The sequence below is a fragment of the Hevea brasiliensis genome, chromosome 3, assembly GCF_030052815.1.
Source record: "Hevea brasiliensis isolate MT/VB/25A 57/8 chromosome 3, ASM3005281v1, whole genome shotgun sequence".
Classification (NCBI taxonomy): Eukaryota; Viridiplantae; Streptophyta; class Magnoliopsida; order Malpighiales; family Euphorbiaceae; genus Hevea; species Hevea brasiliensis.
Genome location: NC_079495.1, coordinates 100,313,953 through 100,338,947, shown reverse-complemented (window position 1 = coordinate 100,338,947; position 24,995 = coordinate 100,313,953). Strand labels below are relative to the sequence as shown.

Here is a 24,995-nt window from a genome sequence, read left to right as displayed (position 1 = left end):
ATGTACAAAGATGTAAAATAATGTGAAGGATAGGTACTGGTGGAATGGTATAAAGGGAGACATAGCAGACATTGTGTCTAAGTGCCTAGCTTATCAAAAAGTAAAGTTTGAGTGCAAAGGCCATCGGGAAAGTTGCAAGAGATCCCCATCCCATAGTGAATGTGAGAAATGATCACCATGGACTTCGTGACTAAGTTGCCTTATACTACCCGAGAGTATGATTCTATATGAGTGATTGAGGATTGTCTGACCAAGTCAGCTCGCTTTTTATGTGTACAGACCACCTATTCTGTTGCTCAATATGCAAGGTTGTACATTCATGAGATAGTTAGATTGCATGGGATTTCTTGCTTTCATAATATCTGACAGAGAGCCCTAGTTCACATCTCGATTCTAAAGGAAACTTCAGAAAGCATAGCACACAGCTGAATTTTAGTATGGCTTTTCACCCATAGATAGATGGACAGTCTGAAAGGACAATTCAGACATTAGAGGATATGTTTCGCATGTGTATTATGGATTTTGGAGATCAATGGGATGATTAGCTACCATTAGTGGTGTTTGCCTATAATAATAGCTATCATTCAAGTATTGGAATGACACCCTATGAGGCATTATATGTAACACCCTGGGCAAATCCCACATCGACAAAACACGGGAGAGATGCTGGGTTTATAAGTTGGTGGTTCGTAACCCTTAGTGACGCGTTTTAAAACCGTGAGGGCTTCGGCTCAAAGCGAACAATATCACTAGTGGGCCGAGCCATTACATTTTTGGTATCAGAGTCGCTCCGCGTGCAACCTTGGGCGATGGTGGGGCCAACCTCAGCAAGGACGCTGAGTCCCATAAGGGGGATGGATTGTAACACCCTAGGCAAATCCCATATCAGCAAAACACGAGAGAGATGTTGGATTTATAAGTTGGTAGTTCGTAACCCTTAGTGACACATTTTAAAACCGTGAGGGCTTCGGCCCAGAGCGGATAATATCACTAGTGGGCCGGGCCATTACATTATATGGCAGAAAGTGTAGGTCCTTTCTGTGTTAGACAAAAATTGGAGAGGCGAGAGTATATGATTTAGATCTAGTATAGTACACTTTAGAGATGGTTCATTTAATTAGGGAACGTTTAAAGACAATTTTCAACAGGCAAAAGAGTTATGCAGATAAAAAGAGGAAAGATATAGAATTCGTAGTGGGTAATTATGTGTTCTTAAAGGTCTCTCCTATGAAAAGAGTTATGAGATTTGAAAAGAAAGGCAAGTTGGTTCCCCATTACAAAGGACCTTTTGAGATCACGGACAGAGTGAAAATAGTTGCTTATCGATTGGAGTTACCATCAAACCTTTGTTATGTCCACCCATTGTTCCATATTTCCATATTTAGGAAATATATTCCCAACCCTTCTCATGTGCTGTAACTAGACACAGTGGAATTAAATGAGAACTTGACTTTTGAGGAACAACTAGTGGCCATAGTGGATTATAAGATAAGGCAGCTTCGTTCAAAACAGATCTCTATGGTCAAAGTCCTATGGAGAAGTCAACCTATAGAGGAATGCACCTAGGAGTCAGAGTGAGATATGCATAACAAGTATCCATACTTGTTTAGTATGTAACTTAGTGTATTTGTTCTGCCTCGTATAAAAATTCGATGACAAATTTTCTGTAAGAAGGAAAGAATGTAACATCCTGAATTTTTAAATAATTATTTTATATGAAAATTGATTGGTTTGGCAGGACCAAGAGGGGTATTTTATAGTTGTTGTGTTATGGGCCTGAGGCCTTTTTGATTGAGAAGTGTTTTGAGTTATTTTGCAGATTGGATAGGTCCTAGGTACAGGAAAAACTCTGTCAGATTTCTGGCATAAACCTAAGGTATCTTAGGCTCTTTAATTCTTTATTTTGAGTTAATATTAATAAATTTCTTGAATATGATTGTTTAGGTGATTCAAGTCAATCTTCCTCATATTTTCAGCCGCCCTAGTGATATTTAGATAATCTGTGAGTAGATATTGATTTTATTTATAATTTCAATGTTATTATATATTCAAGGCATGCCCATGCATTCAGTTATAGATGTATGTATGTAGTTAAATACTAGGCACACCTTGTACTGCATCTTTATTTAGTGAAATTATTATGGATGTCGTCTTAGGGTAATTTGGAGCTGTGTGCGTGTCGGCGTGTGTGTAGTGTGATTATGGATATAGGTAGGAGAGGTAATCTCGGCTGGAGCTTCACTTACTGAGACATGATCCTTATATATTGATAAGTTGGGTAAGTATGACTTTGAGTCGATCTCGCTGATCCTTGCACTTGGATTATTAAGAAAAAGTCTTACTTCAGTTGACCTCACTAGTAAATATTAGAATTAAGAGAACTGTATGAGAGATTAGCTCCCATATATATTTATTGATGTGATACATGAGTGTGTGAGTACTCCAAATTATCTTTAGTGCGAATATTATTTGAATTATTTGAAACTATGTGAATATATTGCATTTCATACATAGGAATGTATTAGGCTTAGATAGTTATAGAAATTATATTTAAAATGAATATCTTACTTTATGAGTCGAACGCTCATCCTGGTTCAACCATTTTTTTCTCAGGTGACAGGTGGACTCTTTTTGTGAATAACCTGCTTCATTTCTTGTAAGTTTACTAGCAGCAGCTTAGTTATATTTCATTTCCTTAATTTATAATCAAGAACTCCGTATGTGTTAGTAATGTTCTAATCTTGATTGGGATTGTAATAATTTATTTCTTTGAAGTTGTAAATATATTATATGGGTATGTTGAAATGTTTAAGATGAGTATTTACTTGGATGAGGGAGCTAACCTCCCATATGATTATTTATTGTTTTGAGGATTATGAGAGTGAGCTAAGCTTTCCAAATTAAGTTATTTTTGTGTTTACAGATCGAATGAGTTAATACTCTCCATTGGTAGTCCAATTTATTATCCGACTCTGTCCATTTGATTTCTTGAAATTGGACTACAGTTATGGGCCTTATTGTTGGGCAAGAAATAGTTAAGCTCACTATTACTTTGGGAGTTTTATACTAACTCAAATCCTAGTGCCAATCCAGCTCAGAATTTGGGTTATAACAAAATTTTTATAATAAAATGAAATGTATAAAAATCTAAGAGACATGAAAAGAAATTTTATAAAAATTTATCAATTAAATAACGTAAAATTGAAATAAAGATATTTAAAAAAAATAAAATGAGAATTAAATATTTAGCATAAAAAATAATAAATACAATAACAATATTTATATATTAACCCTCATGTGGCAACACGAAAAAAAAAAAAGTCTACATAGCAATACCATAAAAAAATAAATTGTCCACTTTACATAGATAGATAAATTTCCTAAAACCTATCTTATCACATCCTTTTTAATTAAGCAAGATAAGATAATTTAATTAAATTAATAAATATTTTATTATAATTTAAACAATTATTTATTTTATTAAGCTCCATATAAAAACTTTAAATAATAAATAAAATGAACAAAAGGAATATTAATATATTAAAAAATAATTAAGAAAAGATTTCTAACATATGAAAATTTATTGGAAAATAATTTTTAAATACAATTAACAGTAAAGTTATACTAATGAGAAGTTATTACTCATTTATAAAGATGATATTATAATAAACATTAATTTTTCACATTTTTCAATATGAGTATTTTTTTGTTGACACATGATTTATTTCTCCTTTTGGTTTGATTAATAAATTATTAAACTTATTTATAAATTAAATAAATTATAAATAAAATTAATTTTTAATTTAATTTATTAATTAAAAGATTACCATCTTATTTATTTATGAATTATCTTTATCTATAATTATTTATCTAAATAAATATTATAATAAATTATAAATAAAGCATTTCTATTTTCTTATGATATTGCAGCAGCTGAACAACTTTCAGATAACCCAGTAAAAAGTTCATTCAAACAAAAATTAACGAATTTTAATTTCCAATAAAAGGAAAATATCTTATTTGTTCAATTAATTTTTTCAATTTTGGAAAATGGGCCATGGGCCGAAACTAACCATATTCAGAAATTAAAGGCCACAAAAATGCATTTCCACCGTCAGCTTTTTGGCCTACCACGTAGGGAAGGGTAGATTCTGGATGGACAATAGCCAGAATAGGTAGGTCCGTAGGTGAGGGTTTTCATTGGTATTACTTTCAAGCTACTGTCTGAGAGAGTGAAATTCAAGTGAAAACGAGAAGATGCCTTGCCTGAACCTTTCGACCAACGTTAGCCTTGACGGCGTTGACACTTCCGCCATCCTCTCTGAAGCCACGTCCACCGTCGCCAAGATCATCGGCAAGCCCGAGGCCGTAAGATCCTCTTGCGCTCTTTATGCGTCTTATGGTTTTCGTTTTATTTTGACGGCGATAAATGGTTGAATTAAGATGGAATCACTTTTTTTTGTCTCTAATTCGAGGGAAATTTTCTCAGTTTTTAAAGCATTTTAGCAGTCTTAATTTGAAATCCCTTGCTCGGAAACTAATGCGAAAAAGGTTGGTGAGATTATTTCCCCTCTTTGTGAGCTGTTTGATTTTTGGTTAGTAAGATTGCAGATTGATTATTTATCATTTATCATTTATCAATTTGTTTGTTTAAATGTATAATTTGAACTTCTGATCATACCTTTGGGCCTTTTGTGGCTGAATTATTGGAGTGATGATTGATTAGGAATGCCGATGCTACTTTGTTACTGTGAACTCCTGCTGATTTTCCTTCTCTTCCTGGGTAGAGGGTATCTACTTGTTAATTTTGTAACAGATGCTGTTTGAACTTGGAAATGATGGGTAGCTTGAAATGTACGTTATCAACATGTTCTCGTCTATTAGCTTATTTTTGTAGATAACTTGACATATGAAAGGTTTTGCACCATGCTAATATTTTGTTTTATAGATGTTCTAGGCCATGTTCATTAATTGTCTGATTGCATAATAAGAGTGTTACAGCGATTATCAAAATTGGTTTACTGTGTTTAATCAGTGCTCCAGGCACAGGAAAACTAGAAACGTTTATGTAGGAAGGATGAAGTATTTCCTGGAATCATCTTGATAAATGCTGTAGTAGTCTCATGGCAGCTATGCCAGGAGTATAATTTATGCTTCCTTGTCTAAAAAGGCCTTTTTTTCCCACTAAATTTCATTGGAATAATTATCACATTTAAAAATATATATATATAAAAAAAAAAACGATTTTTGATAACAGTAACACATTGTGTCTTAAAATTTAGGCTAGCTCAGTAGTGATTTCTTGGTGATGTTTAAGAATTTTGAGTTTATGTCTGGTGTTAAAATCACTTGGTAGAATGCTTTGGCTTGAAGTAAGTTATGTTAATAAGTTAATATTAACTTGGATAAATGTTGTTTTTGGGGCTTGTTTTACATGAAAATTGAAATCTGAATAATGGTTAAGCAGAAGTTCTTCAGTGGCATATTTCTATATGATAGAAGAATTTTGTCCTTTACAGTGGATCCCACTCCACAAACCCCCCAACTTGACTCTTGTAACATTAAAACTTACAATTGCTATTTGACATGAAAGGATGGTGATCTTGGTTTCATGATTGTAACTCTCTCTCTCTCTCTCTCTCTCTCTCTCTCTCTCTCTCTCTCTCTCTCTCTCTCACGCGATGTTTTAATTTTTCTCTTTACAAGTGAAAAGAAGGTTGCATTTGCTTGATATTGTATTTTATTGATTAAATTGTCAAAATAGGCATTTAAACATATTATATTTGTTTTTATGCAGTATGTGATGATTGTGTTAAAGGGATCAGTACCCATAGCATTTGGTGGAACTGAGCAGCCAGCAGCTTATGGTGAGTTGGTGTCCATTGGAGGCCTTGGCCCTGATGTGAACAAGAAACTGAGTGCTGCAATTTCGGCAATCCTCGAAGCAAAGTTGTCAGTGTCCAAGTCACGATTCTTCCTCAAATTTTATGACACTAAGGCAAGCAATCTCAACCTGTAATTATCAACAAGATGGGTCATTGCCACACACATTTCATCTCACTGCACTCTTCCTGTTTGTTTAGGCCCATCAAAGTCAAGAATATGCACAGTGTTTGCATGCTTTACACCAGCACTAGATCATGTAAATAAATCTTTACTGTTTTGAAATTGTATAGTTATTAATTTTTTTAGGATCCAAATTTTGTTTATTGTCCAATAATGTTCACAGCAGCAATTTATATTACTTGCTTCCTCATATTAGGTAATAATGCTTTTGTTTTTGTATTATTAACAGGGTTACAACTTTGGATGGAATGGTACCACCTTCTAAGGCCTGCATCTTGTCTTGGTTGCCCACAAGCTCAATATCATGCATTTAGACAGCAATATCCCCATGGTGATTTGGTATAATAAAACTTGGCTATTGTAGTATGTTACATTGTTTCTGTTTCTCCTTAGACACATGATATGTGGAATACTAGATGGTTCAACTGTATGCTTCTTTTGGGAAAAAGAAAAACCTTTATTTTCACTTGGCATTAGCCAATGCTGTTAGGTACTCGGATATTTACGAGTGAACTCACTCTCTTCTCTAGCTATGCATTTTGAATAACTGTTGTGTTGCTTTGTGAGAACTGGCATGCATCTGATGTGAACCGGCTAGGATTCTTGTTGAATTCCTCGACATTTTCCAGGTCCCATAGCAGTTTGTGAGGGAAGTCCAACATTTAAATTTTCAATGCCAAAATAATTTTGCTTGCCTCTTTATCTTGGGAACAAATCTTACCAACTTAAGTTCTTGATCCTTGATCATAATCTTATGTCTGGAAAGATTCCGGTGACCCTTAGCAATTTGGCTTTGCTTCAAGAGATTTCTCAGTCATAATCAGATTTCGGGGAGCACGCCTAATGAACTGTGGAGGCTGTCAGGACTACAAAAGCTTGATTTTTCAAATAATGCTCTGAAAGGGTCCACCTAGCTTTTTCCACCTCTCGTCTCTAGTCTCGTAGAATTTAGAGGGCAATCGCCTCGACAGCCAGTTCCCAGAAGTTGTAGACAGATTGAAGGACCTCTCAGTGCTCAACCTGAAAATCAATCAATTCAGAGGCCGTACCCCATCAACTATTGGAAGTATCTCTAGTATCAATCGACTAGATTAATCACAAAATAATTTTGCTGGAGAAATTCCACCTTCGCTTGCTGCCTGTCCAACCTCACTTATTTCAATGTTTCTTACAACAATCTCTATCGTGTCTGGTCGCAAAAACTTTCAATTCAAGCTCAGAAATTCCTGATATAATGAATCTCAATGAAAACTAAAAAGATCCAGAAGCTAAAATATCCGTTTTAGCAATAACTTCTATATTGTTTTTTCTCCAAAACTTGATGTGAAAGAAAAGCTCTACAGGTTGGCAACTTTTTTTAAGGGAAATTAAAAAGTTATCATATGTTTTATCATATTATATATTTTATATATAATTGTTTACTTAAGTTATTTAAATTTTATTGTTGTGATGATTATTGAATATGATAGAGTCACATGATTTGTTAGTTAAGAAGTAAGAAAATTGACAATTAAGTTGTTGAGACAAGGTTGAGAGAGAAGGGTACGAAGGGGCAGCGGGGATTTGAAATCGAGGCTGCTCGTCATGCAAATCTCTTAGCACCAAGAACCTATTACTTGAAGCTTCTAGTTTTTACTACATGCCTAAAGGAAGCCTTGCGTCTTTCCTCGATGGTAAGTGATAAAAAATCGATTTCTAGTAAGATCGGATTTACATAACCCCATATCCAAAATCTTTTTAATACAACTTGGGGGCCTAATCATTATTTTGCTCAAATCCATATTAATTTCGGAATAATGCCTAATCACCAAATCAATTATTTGTTACTTGTAATCTTTTTAATGCAGCTCGGGGGCCAGAGACTACTATCAGCTGGCCAACAAGGATGACCATATCCATTGGTGTTGTACGAGGAACTGAGCTACCTCTCCTGTCTCGACCCAGGAAAAAATAATCAATGGGAATCTGACATCAAGCAAAATACTAATTGATGAGCAAACCAATGCTGATATTGCAGTCTTTGGCCTCTCCAGGCTCATGACTACTGCTGCAAGTACCAATATAATTGCTACTGCTGGATCACTTAGTGCACCAGAACTCTCAAAGCTCAAGAATGCCAGCACAAAGAGTGACGCATACAACCTTGGGGTGATCATTCTGGAGCTCTTGACAGGAAAATCACCTGGTGAACCAGCAAATGGTATTGGGTGGCATCCATAGTGAAGGAGTGGACTAATGAAGTCTTTGATTTGGAGCTTGTGAGGATGCACCCGCCATGGGTGGTGAGTTGCTTAAACACATTGAAATTAGCTCTGCATTGCGTCGATCCCTCACCATCAGCTCGTCCCTGCAGTTCAAAAAATTCTTCAGCAACTAGAGGAAATCAAGCCGACAGCCAGTTTTGTTGATGATGGAGCCAAAGTCCCATCGCCAGAATAAAGTTCTATTATTAGTTTCATAATTTTATGGGGGACTTCTTATTCTTTAATTTTTTTTTTTTTTTACCATGCTTCTTATTCTTTAATTCATTTTATTTGTTAGTGCATGGAAATATAAGTTACTGTTGGTCGTTTAGAGTCTTCTTTTTGTCTAGAAATATAAATTTTTTTTTCAAGTTTAAAGAATTTAATTCTTTTAATTATTACGTTTCTAAAAGTAAAAATTCATAAAAATAAATTAATTAAATTGAATTGTTACAAAAATTTAAGTATAAGATAAAATTTCGTATGTTTTTATGTACTTTCGTTTATTGTTCTGTAAAAAAGAAAAGTAAATTATAAAATTGCATTTATTTATGCTTGCTCCTTGCCTGCTACACGCAAAGCAAGATTATCAAAAATGGCTACAAAACTTCTACAGAACCATAGGCCCAACATAACCATTCTCAGCAGCTTCCCATCTACTTAAATTAAGTTGCGATTTTTGTTGATGCATGTCATCAACCCATATTTTTTTAATAAAAAAAAGAGGGAACATGTTGTTGTACCCCATCTAAAGTTAACGTTTAGTGAAAATGTCTAATGTTACCTCACCTATAAATATTCAATTTTATAAATTTCACAAGCAAATTAAATATAAAAATTTTAATCATCATTTTTCCTTGTATTATTTTTTTAAAATGAATTAAATTTGATCTATTTTCTCGATAAAATTTAAGATTTAAACTATAAAATTTCCCAACACAAAAAGAAGGCATTCAATTAAGCTCATGTTTAGATCAAAATGATGATGTGAACGAAACATTGGACAAAAAAAAATGATATGTAGATTGTATCATCCTGGTTCAACCTTGTGCAATTGCCTATTGAACTAAGAAGTTGTTTATTTGTTATTTCATGCATGACATCAAGTTGGCGAGATTAAAATGCCTCACCTTTCAGCTGAGAAACATTTTAGCAATTTAGTTCTTTGAACTTTAACACAATAGCTTTAATAATGGATCATAAAAATTTAAAACTTTTGTCCATTAGGAGCGATTTACCTCGTAATAAATCTCTTCAATGTGAATTAGAAAACACTTGTGATTTATTAAAATAAAATAAAATAAAATTAAAAAAAATACAATAATGCCAAACGTGTCTTTCTAGTTCCGACAAATTGGTGACAGCTTTACGCAGCTCTCACAATTTCACTCTTCTTTTTGAAGCAGGCCCAATCCTTGATTTTGGCTCTTCTACCTAAAATAGAGAACCAAGTCGAGATGCTGTCGTTTCTAGGAACCAACAAAATCAAACAGAATCCAGATTTCCATTTCTTCTCATATCAGCCAACTGAGCTCGCTTTCTACCCTCTCTCTCGCCGGTGCCATGGAGGATCTTCCTTTACAGAAGGTGGCAATATCAGGTCCCACGTTAACCTCCATGATACAGCGCTTCTCCTCCTCTCTCGGTGACGTAGACGGCATCCTATTCGGCCACGTCACCCACATGCCCTCCACTCTCTCCGACGACTCACCGCAAACCCGCTCCGACTCCGATCCCTCTCAACTCGTGGCCAACGTCACTTCCTTCCTTTGCCCCAGCTCACCTCTCTCCTTTTACGATTCATTTGGCCGAGTCGACTCTTCTTCTCTCCATCGATTCCTGCCCTCTCAAACTCACCACCAGTTCATTGGCTGGTTCTCCGCCCGCCGCAAAACCCCTATTCGCCCTTCAATGCGCGAATTTTCCGTCTCGCGTTCTCTCTCCACCAACTCTCAGTTCTCTTTCCCCATCAAAAACTCCGAAAATCCAATAAAGTTTGCTCCTTGCATTTTTCTCTTATTCGCTACTCCTTTACAAGACCAATTAATTCATACGCACGAGTACCGCGCTTACCAGTTCCGTGTATCGACGCACTCGTTTGATCCCAAGTCGATTGATATTGTGAATATAGGGCCGGCGTTCCGGGGGCATTATGGATCGTTTAGCCCTAATTCGCCCTTCCCGATGTTGAATTGTGAGTTAAGTTGCTTATCGGCTATGAATGAGGATAGACATGAAGAGAATTTGAGTGAAAATAAGCAGGTTTCCAAGGACCAGAGGGAGCTGGATATGTGCGCAGAGGATTTTCCGGTTTCGAATTTGAGCCAGTTAATGGGATCGGAGGCTTCGAATTATACTGCAGGTTTGGAATATTTGTATGAGAAGATGTTGGCCAAAATTGACAGCTTAGCCAGACAGGTGGAGAAGAGCAATGCTAAGGTTCTTGAGCAGGTGAGCATATAATATGATTGCATTCTGGTCATATTCAGCCTCTGCTTTTAATGCTTGAAAGAAAAGACGAAGAAGCTAAGTTTAATGAATTTAGACAGGATGTTTGTGAATTGGACAGGTTTCATTTTAGGGGCATATTCAGCTGCTAATTTGAACAATCTTATGTTGATTTTTGGCATCATTGGTTGATTTGTTTTAAATGATGATCACATTCTTCAAATGTGTTCTTTTAGTTGTTATTTCCGATGGCTATTTATCAATAACTCAGTATAGCATTGGATTTGAACTTTCAAGTAGCTTAAGTTTCTCTTTCCTCATTCTCTTGGTTTGCTAGTGCTTTCCTTGGATGCTAGAACATTGTAAAATTCAATTAATGCTGCTTTATCTTTATTCAGGGGAAAAGTGGGATAAGTATATGAAATTAATGCTCCTTTTGAACTGTTGGCAGGAAACTCATAATAGGAAGTTAAGGCACAAAGTTGCCCGGACTGGACCAGACTAAACGTTTCATTCCTGCTTGTATTTTTTAGGTTGTGTCAGGTAAATGTTTTCCATTCCTCCTGCTGAAGCTCATTCTTGATGTTTCATAAAGGGATAATTCTCATGTAGGTATCTCTTTTATCAGAAAGTTAGGCAATAGGAAAACGAATGAGATGTTTCTAGAAAACCTGATGTAATGAGAACAAATTTCATGACAAATAAATTGTTTATTCATCAAGTTGATAACTTTTGAGTTCAAGTTTGACATTGAATTTAATAAGAGCATAAACTCTTCAGTTTGCAAAATATTGGTTTGCTTTTTGTAATAATACTAGTGCTGTCAGCATTCATGACGGTTAACCATGGTTGTGTATCTGAGTTAGATACTCAATTTGAGTATATGCACTTTTGGGACTATAAAAGCTTCCCAAATTTTGCAAGCTCGGATTCATAATATGCTCAGCTAATACTAGAATGGCAAAACAAACAGTAACACTGTTGAGCAAAAAAATTAATTGCACACTAGAATATCTATTCTGGGGGTGTTTGTGTGATTGTTCAAACTAGAGTAGTGACATGTATAATCTTAAGGATGCCATAAGGTTGAACAGTGTAATGTAGCTATACACATTACTCTGCAGGTGACATAAAAAGGCTTAGCAGAAGAGATTATAAAGGTAGACACATGTCCAGAGGGTAGTGTAGGACCACCTCAGACAAAAAATAGGTGTAACGCTTATCACCATTCAATGAGTCTGTTGAAAGGTTTAAGTAATGCATATATCTTTAAAGAGGCAAGTTCTGCTAAGATGAATGCAAATTTTTGCTTAAACATGGAGAAGTGTGGTTACTGTAAAAAATTATGAGAGTGCCAATTAGTTGATCAGATAGGTGTTTCAGGTTGTTAAAGTGGTTGAATTTGTTGATCTTCAAATGGTTTTTACATGTTTGAATAAGGAACTAGTTATCGTTTGCATTGCATGGTATGTGAGTGTTGATGACAATGCAAAGATGCAAAATACTGGAAACTGTTACTATCCTTGAACTTAGTGGTTTATGGGTCTGTTGGTCAAATTGGAAACTGAATGACTGTACTATAATAGCTGTGAAAAGTGAAACTACTAGTAGATAAATTATATAATAATTCATTATCAAAATAATGAGAATAAATTACCTAGGATTTATGAGAGGAAAAGGATAAACAATTTGTGCATTATGCTGAAAGAACGTCACAGGATATGTACTCCAATTTATTTAGGAATGTTAAGAAGAGCAAATAGAGAGAGAGAGAGAGAGAGAGAGAGAAGCCATCCCATCATTAAATATTATTGAGGAGATATTTAACATTAAAAGCAGTAACTGAATTGTACAAGTCAAGCAAGAAGATTCCTTGAAAAAGTGCGATTCGAAGCCACATTATTGTAAGTTGTAATTTTAATGCAAAAATTTTATGGCTTATCACAGCCAAAATGAAAGCTATCACAACATAGTCATTCATGGTGTGGAATGTTAGTGTTTCTCATTCTATAATATATTTGAACAAATTAAGAAAGCTGACAACAAAGTAGTCACTGATATACATGTTTCTATAGTTCTTTATGCATTTATGATACCTATTGGGAACGCCTGACCCTGCATTCAAATATAAGTTGGATTTTACACGTAGAAATTGGAGGAATTTGATCCATTTTATTACAGCTGTCTCACTTTTCTCTTGTTGGTTTTGTGTCGGAATCTTGGAGAACAGGGATGAGCCTCATCCTGTAGTTGCTGCGACGAAGATCCAGTAATCAAGGAGCTTTTGTTGATGATTCTTGTAGTTGGATATTCATGACTACATTGGATGTAAAATAGGTTGATTGTATTGGAACTCTGGGCATTTAGGTGGGTTATAAGGGGTACCCTGTACACCTCTTATGTATTAATTCATTTGCTTTGTGCTCCTTCTGCACTTGAAATTTCTCATTATATCATATATCTATTTCTCTGTCAATAATGTATATGCGTGTGTGAAATTATAATTCTATCATTATTGCTGTAAATAATTCAAGTTGCTTACAAGTTACTAGAGGTTTGGTTCGATAAATTGTCTTGTTTCTAGATGAGTCAAGTGTGAGCCTAATTTTTAGTTTAGTTAAATAAACAAGTTGAATTTGAGTAGGCTCATCTAGCAGGTTCAGTGTCCAAATTAATTAGAACTAGAAAATTAGTTTTATTTAAAAATGACCAGAGCAATTTGGCTGCTTAACCATAATAGATGTGTTAGTTACATTGAAAGTTAATAATTTTTTTTTCTTATTTTTAGTAGTATTATTATTATTATTATTATTATTATTATTATTATTATTATTATTGGTATTGTTATTTATAATTTTAAAAATTTATTTTTTTAATAGCATTCTAATATAATTTAATTTTTTTACGCATTCATAAAGGTTGTTTATTTTCCTTTTTTTATCTTAAATTATGTTATTTTTTTATAATATTATAAAAAAATGTCTTGAATTAATAATTTATTTATTGATGTAATTATTTAATATGTAATAATATGAGTTTTTTTAATTTTTAATAAAATAATATAAATGGATAGTATATTAAAAAAGACTAAATAAAATTTATTATTTTAACTATATTAATTATATTTTCTTAAACTATGTGAAAATAGATGTAATTCTATTTTTATGAGATTAATGAGTAATATAGAATATAAATTTTATTAAAAAAGCTAGTATTTTTATTTCATAATTATATCATAAAGTAAAAAAAATTAAAGATAACAAAATTTTAAATAAAAATATTATAAATTTAAAATGAAAAAAAAAATCACATATTAAAAATAATAAAAACATTCTTGCATTACATATGTCATAAATTCTATCTTTGTTAATAATAATGTGGGGAAGAACGTCAGGCTTGGAATTAAGAATCATCTTTTCATTTATTTTAATTAAATATTTATTATATATTTTTATTTAATTTTTAAAATTTTATTATATTTTATTTAATATTTTTTTTTAATAATTTTAATAAAAAATACTTATAAATTATTTTTTTGCCAACTTACTTTAACTAAACAAGAAACCAATACTTTAACTAAACACGTACGACCTCTCAATCGCAGCAACCCACATGCAATGATGAACTTCCCTCTATCACTCTATGTATATCTACATCTGTGGGTGGACATTTCTCCAATTGGGCTCTACGTGAGTTGGAGGTTGCTGATGACTAATATAAGAATTTGATGGCTGAAGTCCAAAAATATAAAGGAAGTGTGGAACCATCAATGGAGATTAAGCCAATTACAATGAGGATAGTGCTTAGAGTCTAATTTAAATTTATGAATGTAAACTAAATTAAATTGTTGTTGATGCAGTAAACTGGTTTTTAATTTTTAATTATAATCTTTTATACTCTTTCAAATAAACAAATGAGAAAAAAGATCACTGGCTTCGTTTCCTTGGATATATACAGGAGCCGCAATTTGGCTGAGATTGAAATTTTCTTTTCTCTGCTAGAAAAATATTACGTCTTCATCAGTCATCACCAAGAAAAATGATGTGAAGGAGGTAATAGGTTCTGCCACGTGTATCGGGATGAGCACACGAAGAGATTATTAAATTGATTGTTATGTAATATCAAACTTATATTTAATACATCCCTATCCTTTACGGGGAATAAAATTAAAAGAGAGCAGTTGGTCTTTGTCACGTAGGCTGGTTTCCTTCGTCCCTAAGATAAGAACTACCAAAAACAAAAACAAAGTTGACAACTTACGAAGAATTTGAGTAACTTCTTCATAAATTCCCACTTTGCAAGTTGCAACCAATCCATAGCATACAAAATCCTGGAAGGTGTTCTAGAAGTTCAAAAGTGAGAGAGAGAGAGAGAGAGAGAGAGAGGGAGAAGATATGAAGGTTTGAACTTTGAAGAGTGAGTTTCTCTTCAGTTTTCAGAGGCTTGAGGATTATTTAACATTGATTTGATTATTTTGGTGGTTTCAGAACAATCTTGAAATAGAAAAATCTTGAACATCTTTAATGAGTGATATGGGGGATGCAAACAAGAAGAGTTCTTGTTCAGGGGATAGCAGCAAAAGCAAGAAGAAATTGCGGAGGGGACGCAATGGCTGTGAATCGCTGGCGGATAAACTTGATAACTGGAAGAAGCGAAATAAATTTGTTGAAATTCGCAAGCCTCCATCCAAGGGCTCCCGAAAAGGTTGTATGCAAGGAAAAGGTGGGCCAGAGAACCAGACTTGCTCATATAGAGGTGTTAGACAAAGAATCTGGGGCAAATGGGTTGCAGAAATTCGAGAACCTGCTGGAAAGACTAGCTTATTGAATGCTGCACCAGGGCATAGGCACTGGTTGGGTACATTTGCTACTGCCATTGAAGCAGCTAGAGCTTATGACTATGCGGCAAAGGCTATGTATGGTTCTAATGCTATCCTTAATTTCCCTGGCTACTCTTTGGAAACTGAGTCTAGAGCAACATTGAATGGCTGTGATGATTTCCCTGTTGAGAAATCAAAAACCCATTGCTCAGGAGTTGATGGATTTAAAGAACGAAATGAAAAATTAGGTTCTTGTGGGATTTTTGTTGTTGACGAATCAAATGAGAAACTTGATAAATCACAAGTGGCAGAGAGTAATTCAATAGAGTTGAAAGATGAGGAATGTATTTCAAGAACTGATTGCAGATCTTTTAAAGATGTTAAAGCTAAACCAATGATGCCGGTGAAAGAAATGAAAGCAGAGTTTGCACAAGTTATGGAATACCCTGGACATTACAGCATCAATCATAAATTTGACTTCTTGCAGAGTAAGTCCAAAAATGTGAAAGCTGAATTAAGCACTGATCATGAGTGTTCCAATGAAATCGATGTCCTTACGCCCACAATTGAAGAAATAGAAGAAGAGCTTGGGAGAAGTATTGAATCAAATCAATATGATGGGTTCAATAGTATGCATATGCCCTTAAATGATGTTGAGAAGCTGATGATGAGGAAAGTAATGGAGAGAGAATTTCCAGGAATGGAGTCCGGTTACTGTAATCGCTTTGAGGTTAGACATGACAATATGAGCAATGATTTTATAGATATGAACTGCTATACAGGAATTGATCTTAAGCTGTCTAAGCACATGGATGGCACTGAGAACTCTGCACTGAAAGGAGAGAAGATTTTGGACCATGATCACTTTGAATTAGGCTCTACGAATTGCCAGCAGAGCACTTGGCCATCTAATCTTTCTTCTCACTTGCAGAACCCAAGAACCAATCTACAAGAAAGCTCCAATCATACAGAAGAAGCAAACAGACACTTGGATTGCAATTTCAATTTGTTGGAGCCTGACTTTAACTGGGGTTCAATGGAAGAGCCTGGATTGATTGAACTATGGGATTTTGGATTGTAGTAATTCTAGAGGCTTGACATTGGTGTTCATTTTGTTGAGGAGTGAGGAACATGATCAGAAGCAGAAGAAATATTAGTCATATCTAACTGCTACTCATACTATCATCTTTTCTCCAAAGTAATTTTGCTCATATCTCTGCTTAATTAGTCAATGTCATATTATTTGTGGATTCTTCGTTAATCTTTGAGAAACAACCTCTTGTATTGTTCATTATGCACTTCTTATTATTACAAGTCACATGATTATATACACATGCATTAAATAGCCATTTTTAATGTAATACAGTTACATGTATATATACATGATCTATATTGATACATTAATAAATCCAATAGTTTGTTTCTACAAATATAAATCACAGAAAAAAGCTATGTGACCATGTAGAAAATAGTTCAATCCACACACGTATACATGAACAAACCAAAAATTGAATCAATGTTTGTGTGCTTTGAGGTTGGCAATGACCGAAGCAAAGAGGTGAGGGCTTTGTTGTTTCCAAGGAAGGCATTCGGCGAGGGTTAATCATGTTGAAAGTGGTAGGTCTCAATGTTGTCCAACGCCCCCATTTGAAGTTCAACTCTGCTATCCTCTTTCTGGTGGTGGCCTATGTGAAATCGCAACATAGTGTGCTCAATCTAGAGATTGGCTCATCTTCTTCTTAGGTAGCAGAGGAGGTGGCGACTTGGCAACTAGGGTGCCTCCCTCCGATTTGTTTTTCACTTGCTCCTCTGTGCTTTGGTTGCGCTTGCAGCTGGGGCTATGGTGGTTTTGTCCCTTGTTTCTACCGTCTTAAAGTGCCATGGTAGCGGTTTGTGCTTTGGGCGTTTCCTTCGCGTTCGCCAGTGGTGCTCGGCGGTGATCTTGGGCAGAGGGATCTAGAGCCTTTCCAGAGAAGGTTTTTGGAGATTTCCTTCCAATGAGCTGGGCTTCTAAGCTAGACTTTGGTCTCTGTTTGTCTGGACTTGGGCTCTATAGCCCACCTCCTATATTCCTCTTAAAATTAATTAAATTAGATTTCAATTTCAAAAAAATGTAACCCCATTTTAAATTTTTATTTTTATTTTTCACATACGTACATATTTCTTGTAATTAGGATTAGGATGAGAGCTCTAGCTGATAACCAGAGGTAAATTTCAATCGGCGTTACAGTCACCATTAAAACATAAAAGGAAGAAAGTAAAAACTATTTAACAAATATATATATATATATATATATATATGGCTCTACCTAATTTTTTTTTTTTTTAGAGATACAATATCAGTTTTATTTTATTTTAAGAAATTTTCAAAGAAAGTAGCGCATACAAATGATTAAAGCAGCAATATGCCAATAACATGTTCGAAAACTTTCCACAATTAATTAAAATTATTAAAGTTCTTAAGAAAATCACTTAGGGCCTGTTTGATTTAACTGTTGAATATTGCTGATAACTGTTAGCTGTTACTGTTAGCTGATAGCTGATGATAGCTAATTTATGTTAAGTGTTTGGTAAAACTATATTTAGCCATTGTTGTTGACACGTGTATATATTATATAATTTATTTTATTATTGAAATAAATATAAAATTATAAATTTATTATATTATATTATTTATTTTATTATTAAAATTAAATATACAATTATGAAATTAATATATTATATCATTTATTATATTATTAAAATAAAAATATAATTATTAATTTATTATATTATATTATTTATTTTATTATTAAAATAATTAAATTTTTTAAAAAATAATTAAATAATTTTAAAAATATAGATAAAATAATAAAATAATTATTATTGTTAATAAAGAAAAAATTTATAATTAATTTTAAGTTTTTAAATATAAATAAATATTTTACATTTTATGTTATTAATAAAAAATATATTAATTAAAATGTTAAAATTATAAATAAAAAATATAAAAGTATTAATAATATTAATTTTTAAGTTAAATAAAAAAATAATAATATAGTCAAAATAAAAAATAAAATCAATTCAGCTATCAGCTAATGAGAAACGGTTCTAAAAATATAACTGATACAAACTGTAACTGGTGGGTACCATATCAGCTACCTATCAGCTATCTATCTACTTTACTTTTTAAAACTTACCAAACACTCTAGTTCACCTATTTTGGTGTCTATCAACTATCAGCTGCACTCAACAGGTGAACCAAACACCCTTTTACTCAGATTTCTTTCCTGCTCCGTTTCGGCCCAAACCAGTCTCCATGGGCCAATCTTTGTGCCCAACCCGGAAGAAGCTAAACATTAAGCAGAAACTTGTGCGAGTGCGGAACAAAGGTAAAGTTCAATGGCTACAATAGTGTGTCAGTTTTGTGAGATGCAAAGGAATAGAACTTCAGCATTGGCTCAAGTTCGAATGACATGGACTCGGCTATAGTGTATCAAATCAATTTCGCAGAATTAAAATCTTGCAGGCATGATCAATAATTATTGCATTACACATGCTTGTAACTAGCAACATCATCATTTGTTATTCTTCAGGTTAGATCATTATGTTATTGGATACCTAATCAACTCTCAAACTTTAGATACGCCCTTCACTTTCCTCCCATTATACCCAAATAAGCCCATCTTGGAACCAAAAGAAAGGTTAAAAGATAAGAAGAGATCTGCAATCACCATCTCAAAACACACGCATACCACTTTAACCCATCCCGTCTGTCTCTCGCTTAGAAATCATCAATGTCATGTATGAAGGGGGAAGAAACAAAATATAGTAGGTGATAACATGCTGCATTTGAGGTACAGCAGCTTGTCAAACTCAACGGTGCCTATCATGCCATGTTAAAATGGATATATTTGTTCATAGTGGTGACTGGTCAGTTCATTTCATGTGCACTTGTGAAGAATTGGACCGAGTCTCCGTAGACAGATCCTAGCTCATGGCAATTAATTGATAATAATAATGAAGTTATTAATAGATATCATCCTACAGAACCATAATATATTACCTCCACTCCATATTCCAGCCACCACCATCAAGGTCATGAAGAGAAACAACTCTGTCCAGACTCCAATAAGGCCAAATACAGGAGTGGCGGCACGTATGAACACAGAAGAGATAAGTCCTACTAATACCATTATCAAATAGGATCACATTATCAAAATTACTATAACAAAACCAAAAGCAGACCATCGAGTAGGCAGCATATCTGAAGTCTGAAAGGCCATAGTAGAGCCCATCAAGAACAAATGTGTTAAAATTTCACATTGATTTGGGGTAGGGATAATGTACTCTTTATACAGTCTTCTCACTTCTCACTAGCTTTTGAGGATAAGTTAGGCCTAACTCATAATTCTCCAAATGTTCAGTCTTGGGTGTGAGAGGGGTGTTAAGTTCTCATGTTGATTTGGGATAGGAGTAATGTGCCTCTTATGTCCTCTCCCCCTGAACTAACTTTTGGAAGGGATTAGATTGTCCATTTTCTTGAGAAAATACAAGAGCATTTATTGTTTGAGACCAAGCAACAAACTGCAAAAATAGTGTCAACTTTTAATGAACATAGCAACATTATGCTTTGAGATCACATTTTGCAAGATGGCATAAAGGACACATCCAAAAAAAAAAACAAAATCCAAAAATTAATTACTTGATCCCAACTCGGAACCTATAATAGAAAATCAACTCAATTGGGACAAAGTTACGCATTCTTCTAATTGTATCACTTTCCTCAACTCAAAAAGATTTCTCAAATTAATGACACTAAATGGAAGAAAAACAATGTGGAGGGAAAGGTACCAAAACTACTCGACTGAACCTTAATCCCAAAGTAGTTGGTATCAGCTACCTATTTCCTCCATTCCAGCCAGTTTAGTGTAACATATTCAAAAAGGTATAGGGCTGCCAAGTCATTAAAAACTACTTTCCTCCATAACATCTTAAATTTGCTCCTCCCTTCCTTATTTCCTACCACTTTCATATGCTCAACCTTTCATACTGGAGCATTTGCCAATCTAGAGTGCATGAGGAATATACAAAAACTTAAATCAAATTCAGTATAAGTGAACAGGCCATCATTCAGCTAAGCAACAAGAGTGGTCAATTACAATGGTGAAATCATGAAATAGGCCATAAATTTGGACAATGAAAATACTCGGAAAAATTCTTAGGAATTTCCTAGCCTGAAACAGACTCCCAGATAGAGCATAAGTAAAATGAAAGTAACAAACACTGTGTTATGCATGATTAATGCTTTAAAACTTTATCAGCAGATCCAGTTGATTATTGAAATTTCCTTGAGCCCAAATACCACTTTAAATTTAAAGATCTTGCAGCATTCTTTAAACCACCATTGACAACCGCAAATGCCAATTAGTTGCCATCATGCAGATAAAAGCAGTAAATAAAAAAATAAAACGAACTTAGTGTCAAAAATAACAAATGCCATAGCTGTACATCGTAGGCATAAAATACATTAAAAAGAAATTGCAAATAAAGGATCCTGCGAAGGGTTAGGAGAACTGAACCCCCTTCCCATCCCTCCCCACCAGTCCGCCCCTTATTTTATCTTTTTCTCTGTTTCAGAAGCTATCCATTCCTTAAAAAATTTTGGGACTAAAGCTACACATTTGTCCTCTGCCCCATATACTGATTTTAAAATTTACAAATTAAATGCAAGCAGACTTTTAGCTTCCACAAGCCAAGAGAAAACCATGCAACCCCTGGAATTCAAATGAGATATGTCAAGCATTTGTGTTTTAAACCCAATCTCTGGCCTGATTACGAAGTGATAACTACAAAGTTTTTAAAGAGGGTCCTAACCCATTCTTTATCGGACCTGAGGTTCCTATAGATTCTACAGAGTATCTCAATCATGGATAAAAAAGTAGTTTATAAGGCATCTTAAGGCAATGCCATGACTGACCTTAAGACACTAAATATTAAGCACGAGAAACATAACCTCAAGCATGTGCATTCACTTCGACAAAAAAAAAAAAAAAAAGCATGTGCATTCACGACAAACATTGAACTTCCAATATCAAGTGCCATGAGGTGCAAGTATTTTTGTATTCGTGCAACTTACCATTGTTGACTTTTCAGTACATAGTGGTCGGCCAAAGGTTGTGTATGCACGTGGTGGTGCTTGTTGGCGTAGGGGTGGGGGGTTGAGGAGCACTTTATTTAGGGAGCTCCAGGATAGCCATCATCCCGGTTGCTGATTTTATTCAGGAAGGTTGTTGTTTTCCTTTTTCTTCTTTTCCATATTTCTATGATGAACGTTACCTTCTCATAAGGCCACAGAAATGCGCAGGATTTATCACAAAAATATTAATATCACGATAACAATCTGCTTTTTAAAAGTCGAAAAATGCTAAAACTATATTTATACACATTAAGAGATTTTTTTAATTTTGAAACATACAAAGATTTTTTGTAAAATAAAATTAAAATTTTAAAAATTTTTTAATGAAAAATTAATGTTAAGAAACAAAAATAAACGACGAAATAAAATTCAAAAATAGACTATAAAAATTATCTATAATTTCATTAAAAACAATTTTACTTCAGACCATGTTAAGTCTCTCATTATTATACAAATCATGTATTAATAATTTATTTATATTTGTATAAAGAAATTTTACTTTGAGTCTCACCATCAATTTTTAATAAAATTTTCCACCTATTATGTGACATCTATGATCAAGGAAGTCAGTAAGTGCTCAATTGTGAAATACAAAATTCAATAATATAAAACGATCTCAAACAAAAATGAGGTATTGAATCTTTTGAATTTGTTCAACATTCCTACAATCCTTTTCAGATAAAATCACATTCAAGCCATTTTTAAACTCAATTTATTAAGAGTATTTCTTCCTCTAAATTAATGAAAAAAAAAAAACCTTTACCTCCCAAAATAAAAAATATCACTAACTCTTTTACCTATTCTTAAGACTTGCTAAATCTTTCTTTCTTCTAAAAATCTGATATGATATTTTATCCATATATGCCAAGATATAGATGAGGAAAAACTAAAAGGCAGCAAGCTAGTAGTGGTAGAATAAGGGTAGGATTGGGGCCCTTTAAACTGATCATACATTGTGTGGTCTCATCTCATTTCATCCCATCCCATCCCTGTAAAATGCTAATGCTGCTGCTGCTGCCTACACAATAGACATCTTCTCGCAATCTCCTTTATAGTGACAACTCGCTGTTCTTCACTACATTACAGTAATCTTAAATTATAGCTTTATTGGGGGAGAGCACCTCTTTCTTCTCATTTACAAGATTTTTTGTTTGTTTCTTGCAGTAATTGTGAATTTTTTTTACCGTTCTAATTATATTTGGATAGTCAACTCTTTTTTAACACATTAATATTTAAAATATAATTTATTTTATTAAATTTATATCATAAAATTTATCCCATTAATATTCCTTAACGTAAAATTAACACTAATTAAAATAAAAAAATTATAATTTCAAAAATTAATACATTACTAATGAATATAAAAAATATAAAATGTTAAAATATTTATTTAATAAAAATAAAAAATTGTTAGTTAATGCATTAAACAACAAATTATATTTTTAGAAAATTATCTACACAGTACACATTAATATATTTCTTTGCAATTACATTTCCATGAATGACAAGGACATTGTTGTCCATGCAGCTGTCATTTGCCTAGAAAGAAGCAAAATATTGTTTCAGTGGTAGGTTTACATGACAGACACCATTTAACATCACCTTATAGATGAATCAACTACTACCATTGCTTGCAATAACAGCTGCTTCTCAAGTCCACCATACTCACCAATGAATTCTACCATGTTTAAATCTGTTTGATTTGGTCACTGCATATAGTAACTAATAGGTATTGCATTGATTTTTTAAAGAATATGTGAAATTTGAAAGAATTGAATCAAATTAGATTCAATTACTATTGAACCAATTAAATTTCTAATCTTACTTTACTTTAAATTTTCTTTTAGATAAAAATATATTATAATTACATTCTTCATTTAAATAGGAGTTCACTTTGATATTCATACAAGAACTCTCTCTACAGTCAAATATACTATTATCTCTAATCAATTCAACAACTTTTTCAAATAATATATGGAATTTAAAATAATTGAGTTGGACTAGATTCAATTACTATCGAACCACTTAAATTTCTAATTTTACTTTGCTTGAAACTTTCTTACATATAAGAATCCATTATAATTACAATTTTCATTTAAATAAGAGTTCACTTGATATTCAAGTAAGGACTCTCTCTATAGTCAAATACACTATTATCTCTAATCAATTTAGTAATTAATATGTATTGCATTGATTTTTTAAAGATTATATGAAATTTAAAAGAATTGAGTTGGATTAGATTCAATTACTATCGAACTAATTGAATTTCTAATTTTACTTTACTTTAAATTTTCTTACATATAAGAATTTATTATAATCACATTTTTCGTTTAAATAGGAATTCACTTGATATCCATATAAGAACTCTCTCTTATATACACTATTATCTCTAATAAATTCAGTAACTAATAAATATTGCATTGATTTTTTAAAGAATGTGAAATTTGAAAGAATTGAGCGGACTAGATTCAATTACTATCAAACCAATTAAATTTCTAGATTAAAAATCTATTATAATCATATTTTTCATTTAAATATGAGTTCATGTAATATTCATATGAAGACTCTCTCTACAATTAAACATATTATTATCTCTAATCAATTCAGTTTCAATTATTACCTTAAATATTAAAAAATTTACCCTAATATTTTATCTTTTATCAGGTTTATATTTACAAAATAAATTCATAAATAGTATCGAATATATCAGTCACTACATAAATTATAAATATAATGTTTTAAAAGAAAACACGGAATGGAATGATTGGAGTTAGAATAAAAACAAAACAAGGACACTATATAAGATATTTTAGCGGAAGCAGGGAGAGGAAGCGTAGAAATAGAGTCGCCTGAAAAGGGAGCAAAATATCAGAAAGGTGGAAACCAATGAAGATATTGCAGATCCATTTACCCTTCTATTCTAGGGGATCGAGAGGAAAAGACTCAAAAGCCTAGGAAAGTGACCTATACACTATACCAAGTGGGGAAGGGAGGCTGAACAAGTCAACATCCCTAAGTCCAACCTCTCTCAAATTTGATAATGGATATCGGATAATTAAGCACTATCCTTCCTACTACAAATATTACTACTAAATTCTTAAATTTGTTTTATTTTTCATTTATATGATAGTCATATCATATCACCATTTCTGATTTGTTAGATAATGGGGCAAATGTGAACCTTTATTTCCATCCATAATAAGAACACTCCCACCCATGAGCAATATGGAAAGAAAAAACA

At 33.2% G+C, this 24,995-nt stretch overlaps 3 protein-coding genes and 1 pseudogene across 3 annotated transcripts; all 4 read left to right on the top strand.

Moving 5' to 3' along the window:
• The first annotated feature begins 4,125 nt into the window (after positions 1 to 4,125).
• Positions 4,126 to 6,613, top strand: LOC110633740 (uncharacterized). The gene is made up of 2 exons (XM_058144184.1): positions 4,126 to 4,368; positions 5,798 to 6,613. Exons 1-2 carry the CDS (start codon positions 4,258 to 4,260, stop codon positions 6,017 to 6,019), a joined length of 333 nt encoding a protein of 110 aa, XP_058000167.1. The 5' UTR covers positions 4,126 to 4,257; the 3' UTR covers positions 6,020 to 6,613.
• Positions 6,614 to 6,738: 125 nt separating this feature from the next.
• On the top strand, positions 6,739 to 8,735 carry LOC110633715 (probably inactive leucine-rich repeat receptor-like protein kinase IMK2; annotated as a pseudogene).
• Positions 8,736 to 9,651: 916 nt separating this feature from the next.
• LOC110633734 (uncharacterized) lies at positions 9,652 to 13,240 on the top strand. Its single transcript, XM_058144182.1, has 3 exons — positions 9,652 to 10,760; positions 11,209 to 11,300; positions 12,988 to 13,240. Exons 1-2 carry the CDS (start codon positions 9,873 to 9,875, stop codon positions 11,260 to 11,262), a joined length of 942 nt encoding a protein of 313 aa, XP_058000165.1. The 5' UTR covers positions 9,652 to 9,872; the 3' UTR covers positions 11,263 to 11,300; positions 12,988 to 13,240.
• Positions 13,241 to 14,901: 1,661 nt separating this feature from the next.
• Positions 14,902 to 16,867, top strand: LOC110633712 (uncharacterized). The gene has a single exon (XM_021782434.2). The coding sequence runs from the start codon at positions 15,281 to 15,283 to the stop codon at positions 16,655 to 16,657; it is 1,377 nt and encodes a 458-aa protein (XP_021638126.1). The 5' UTR covers positions 14,902 to 15,280; the 3' UTR covers positions 16,658 to 16,867.
• The last annotated feature ends 8,128 nt before the right edge of the window (positions 16,868 to 24,995 follow it).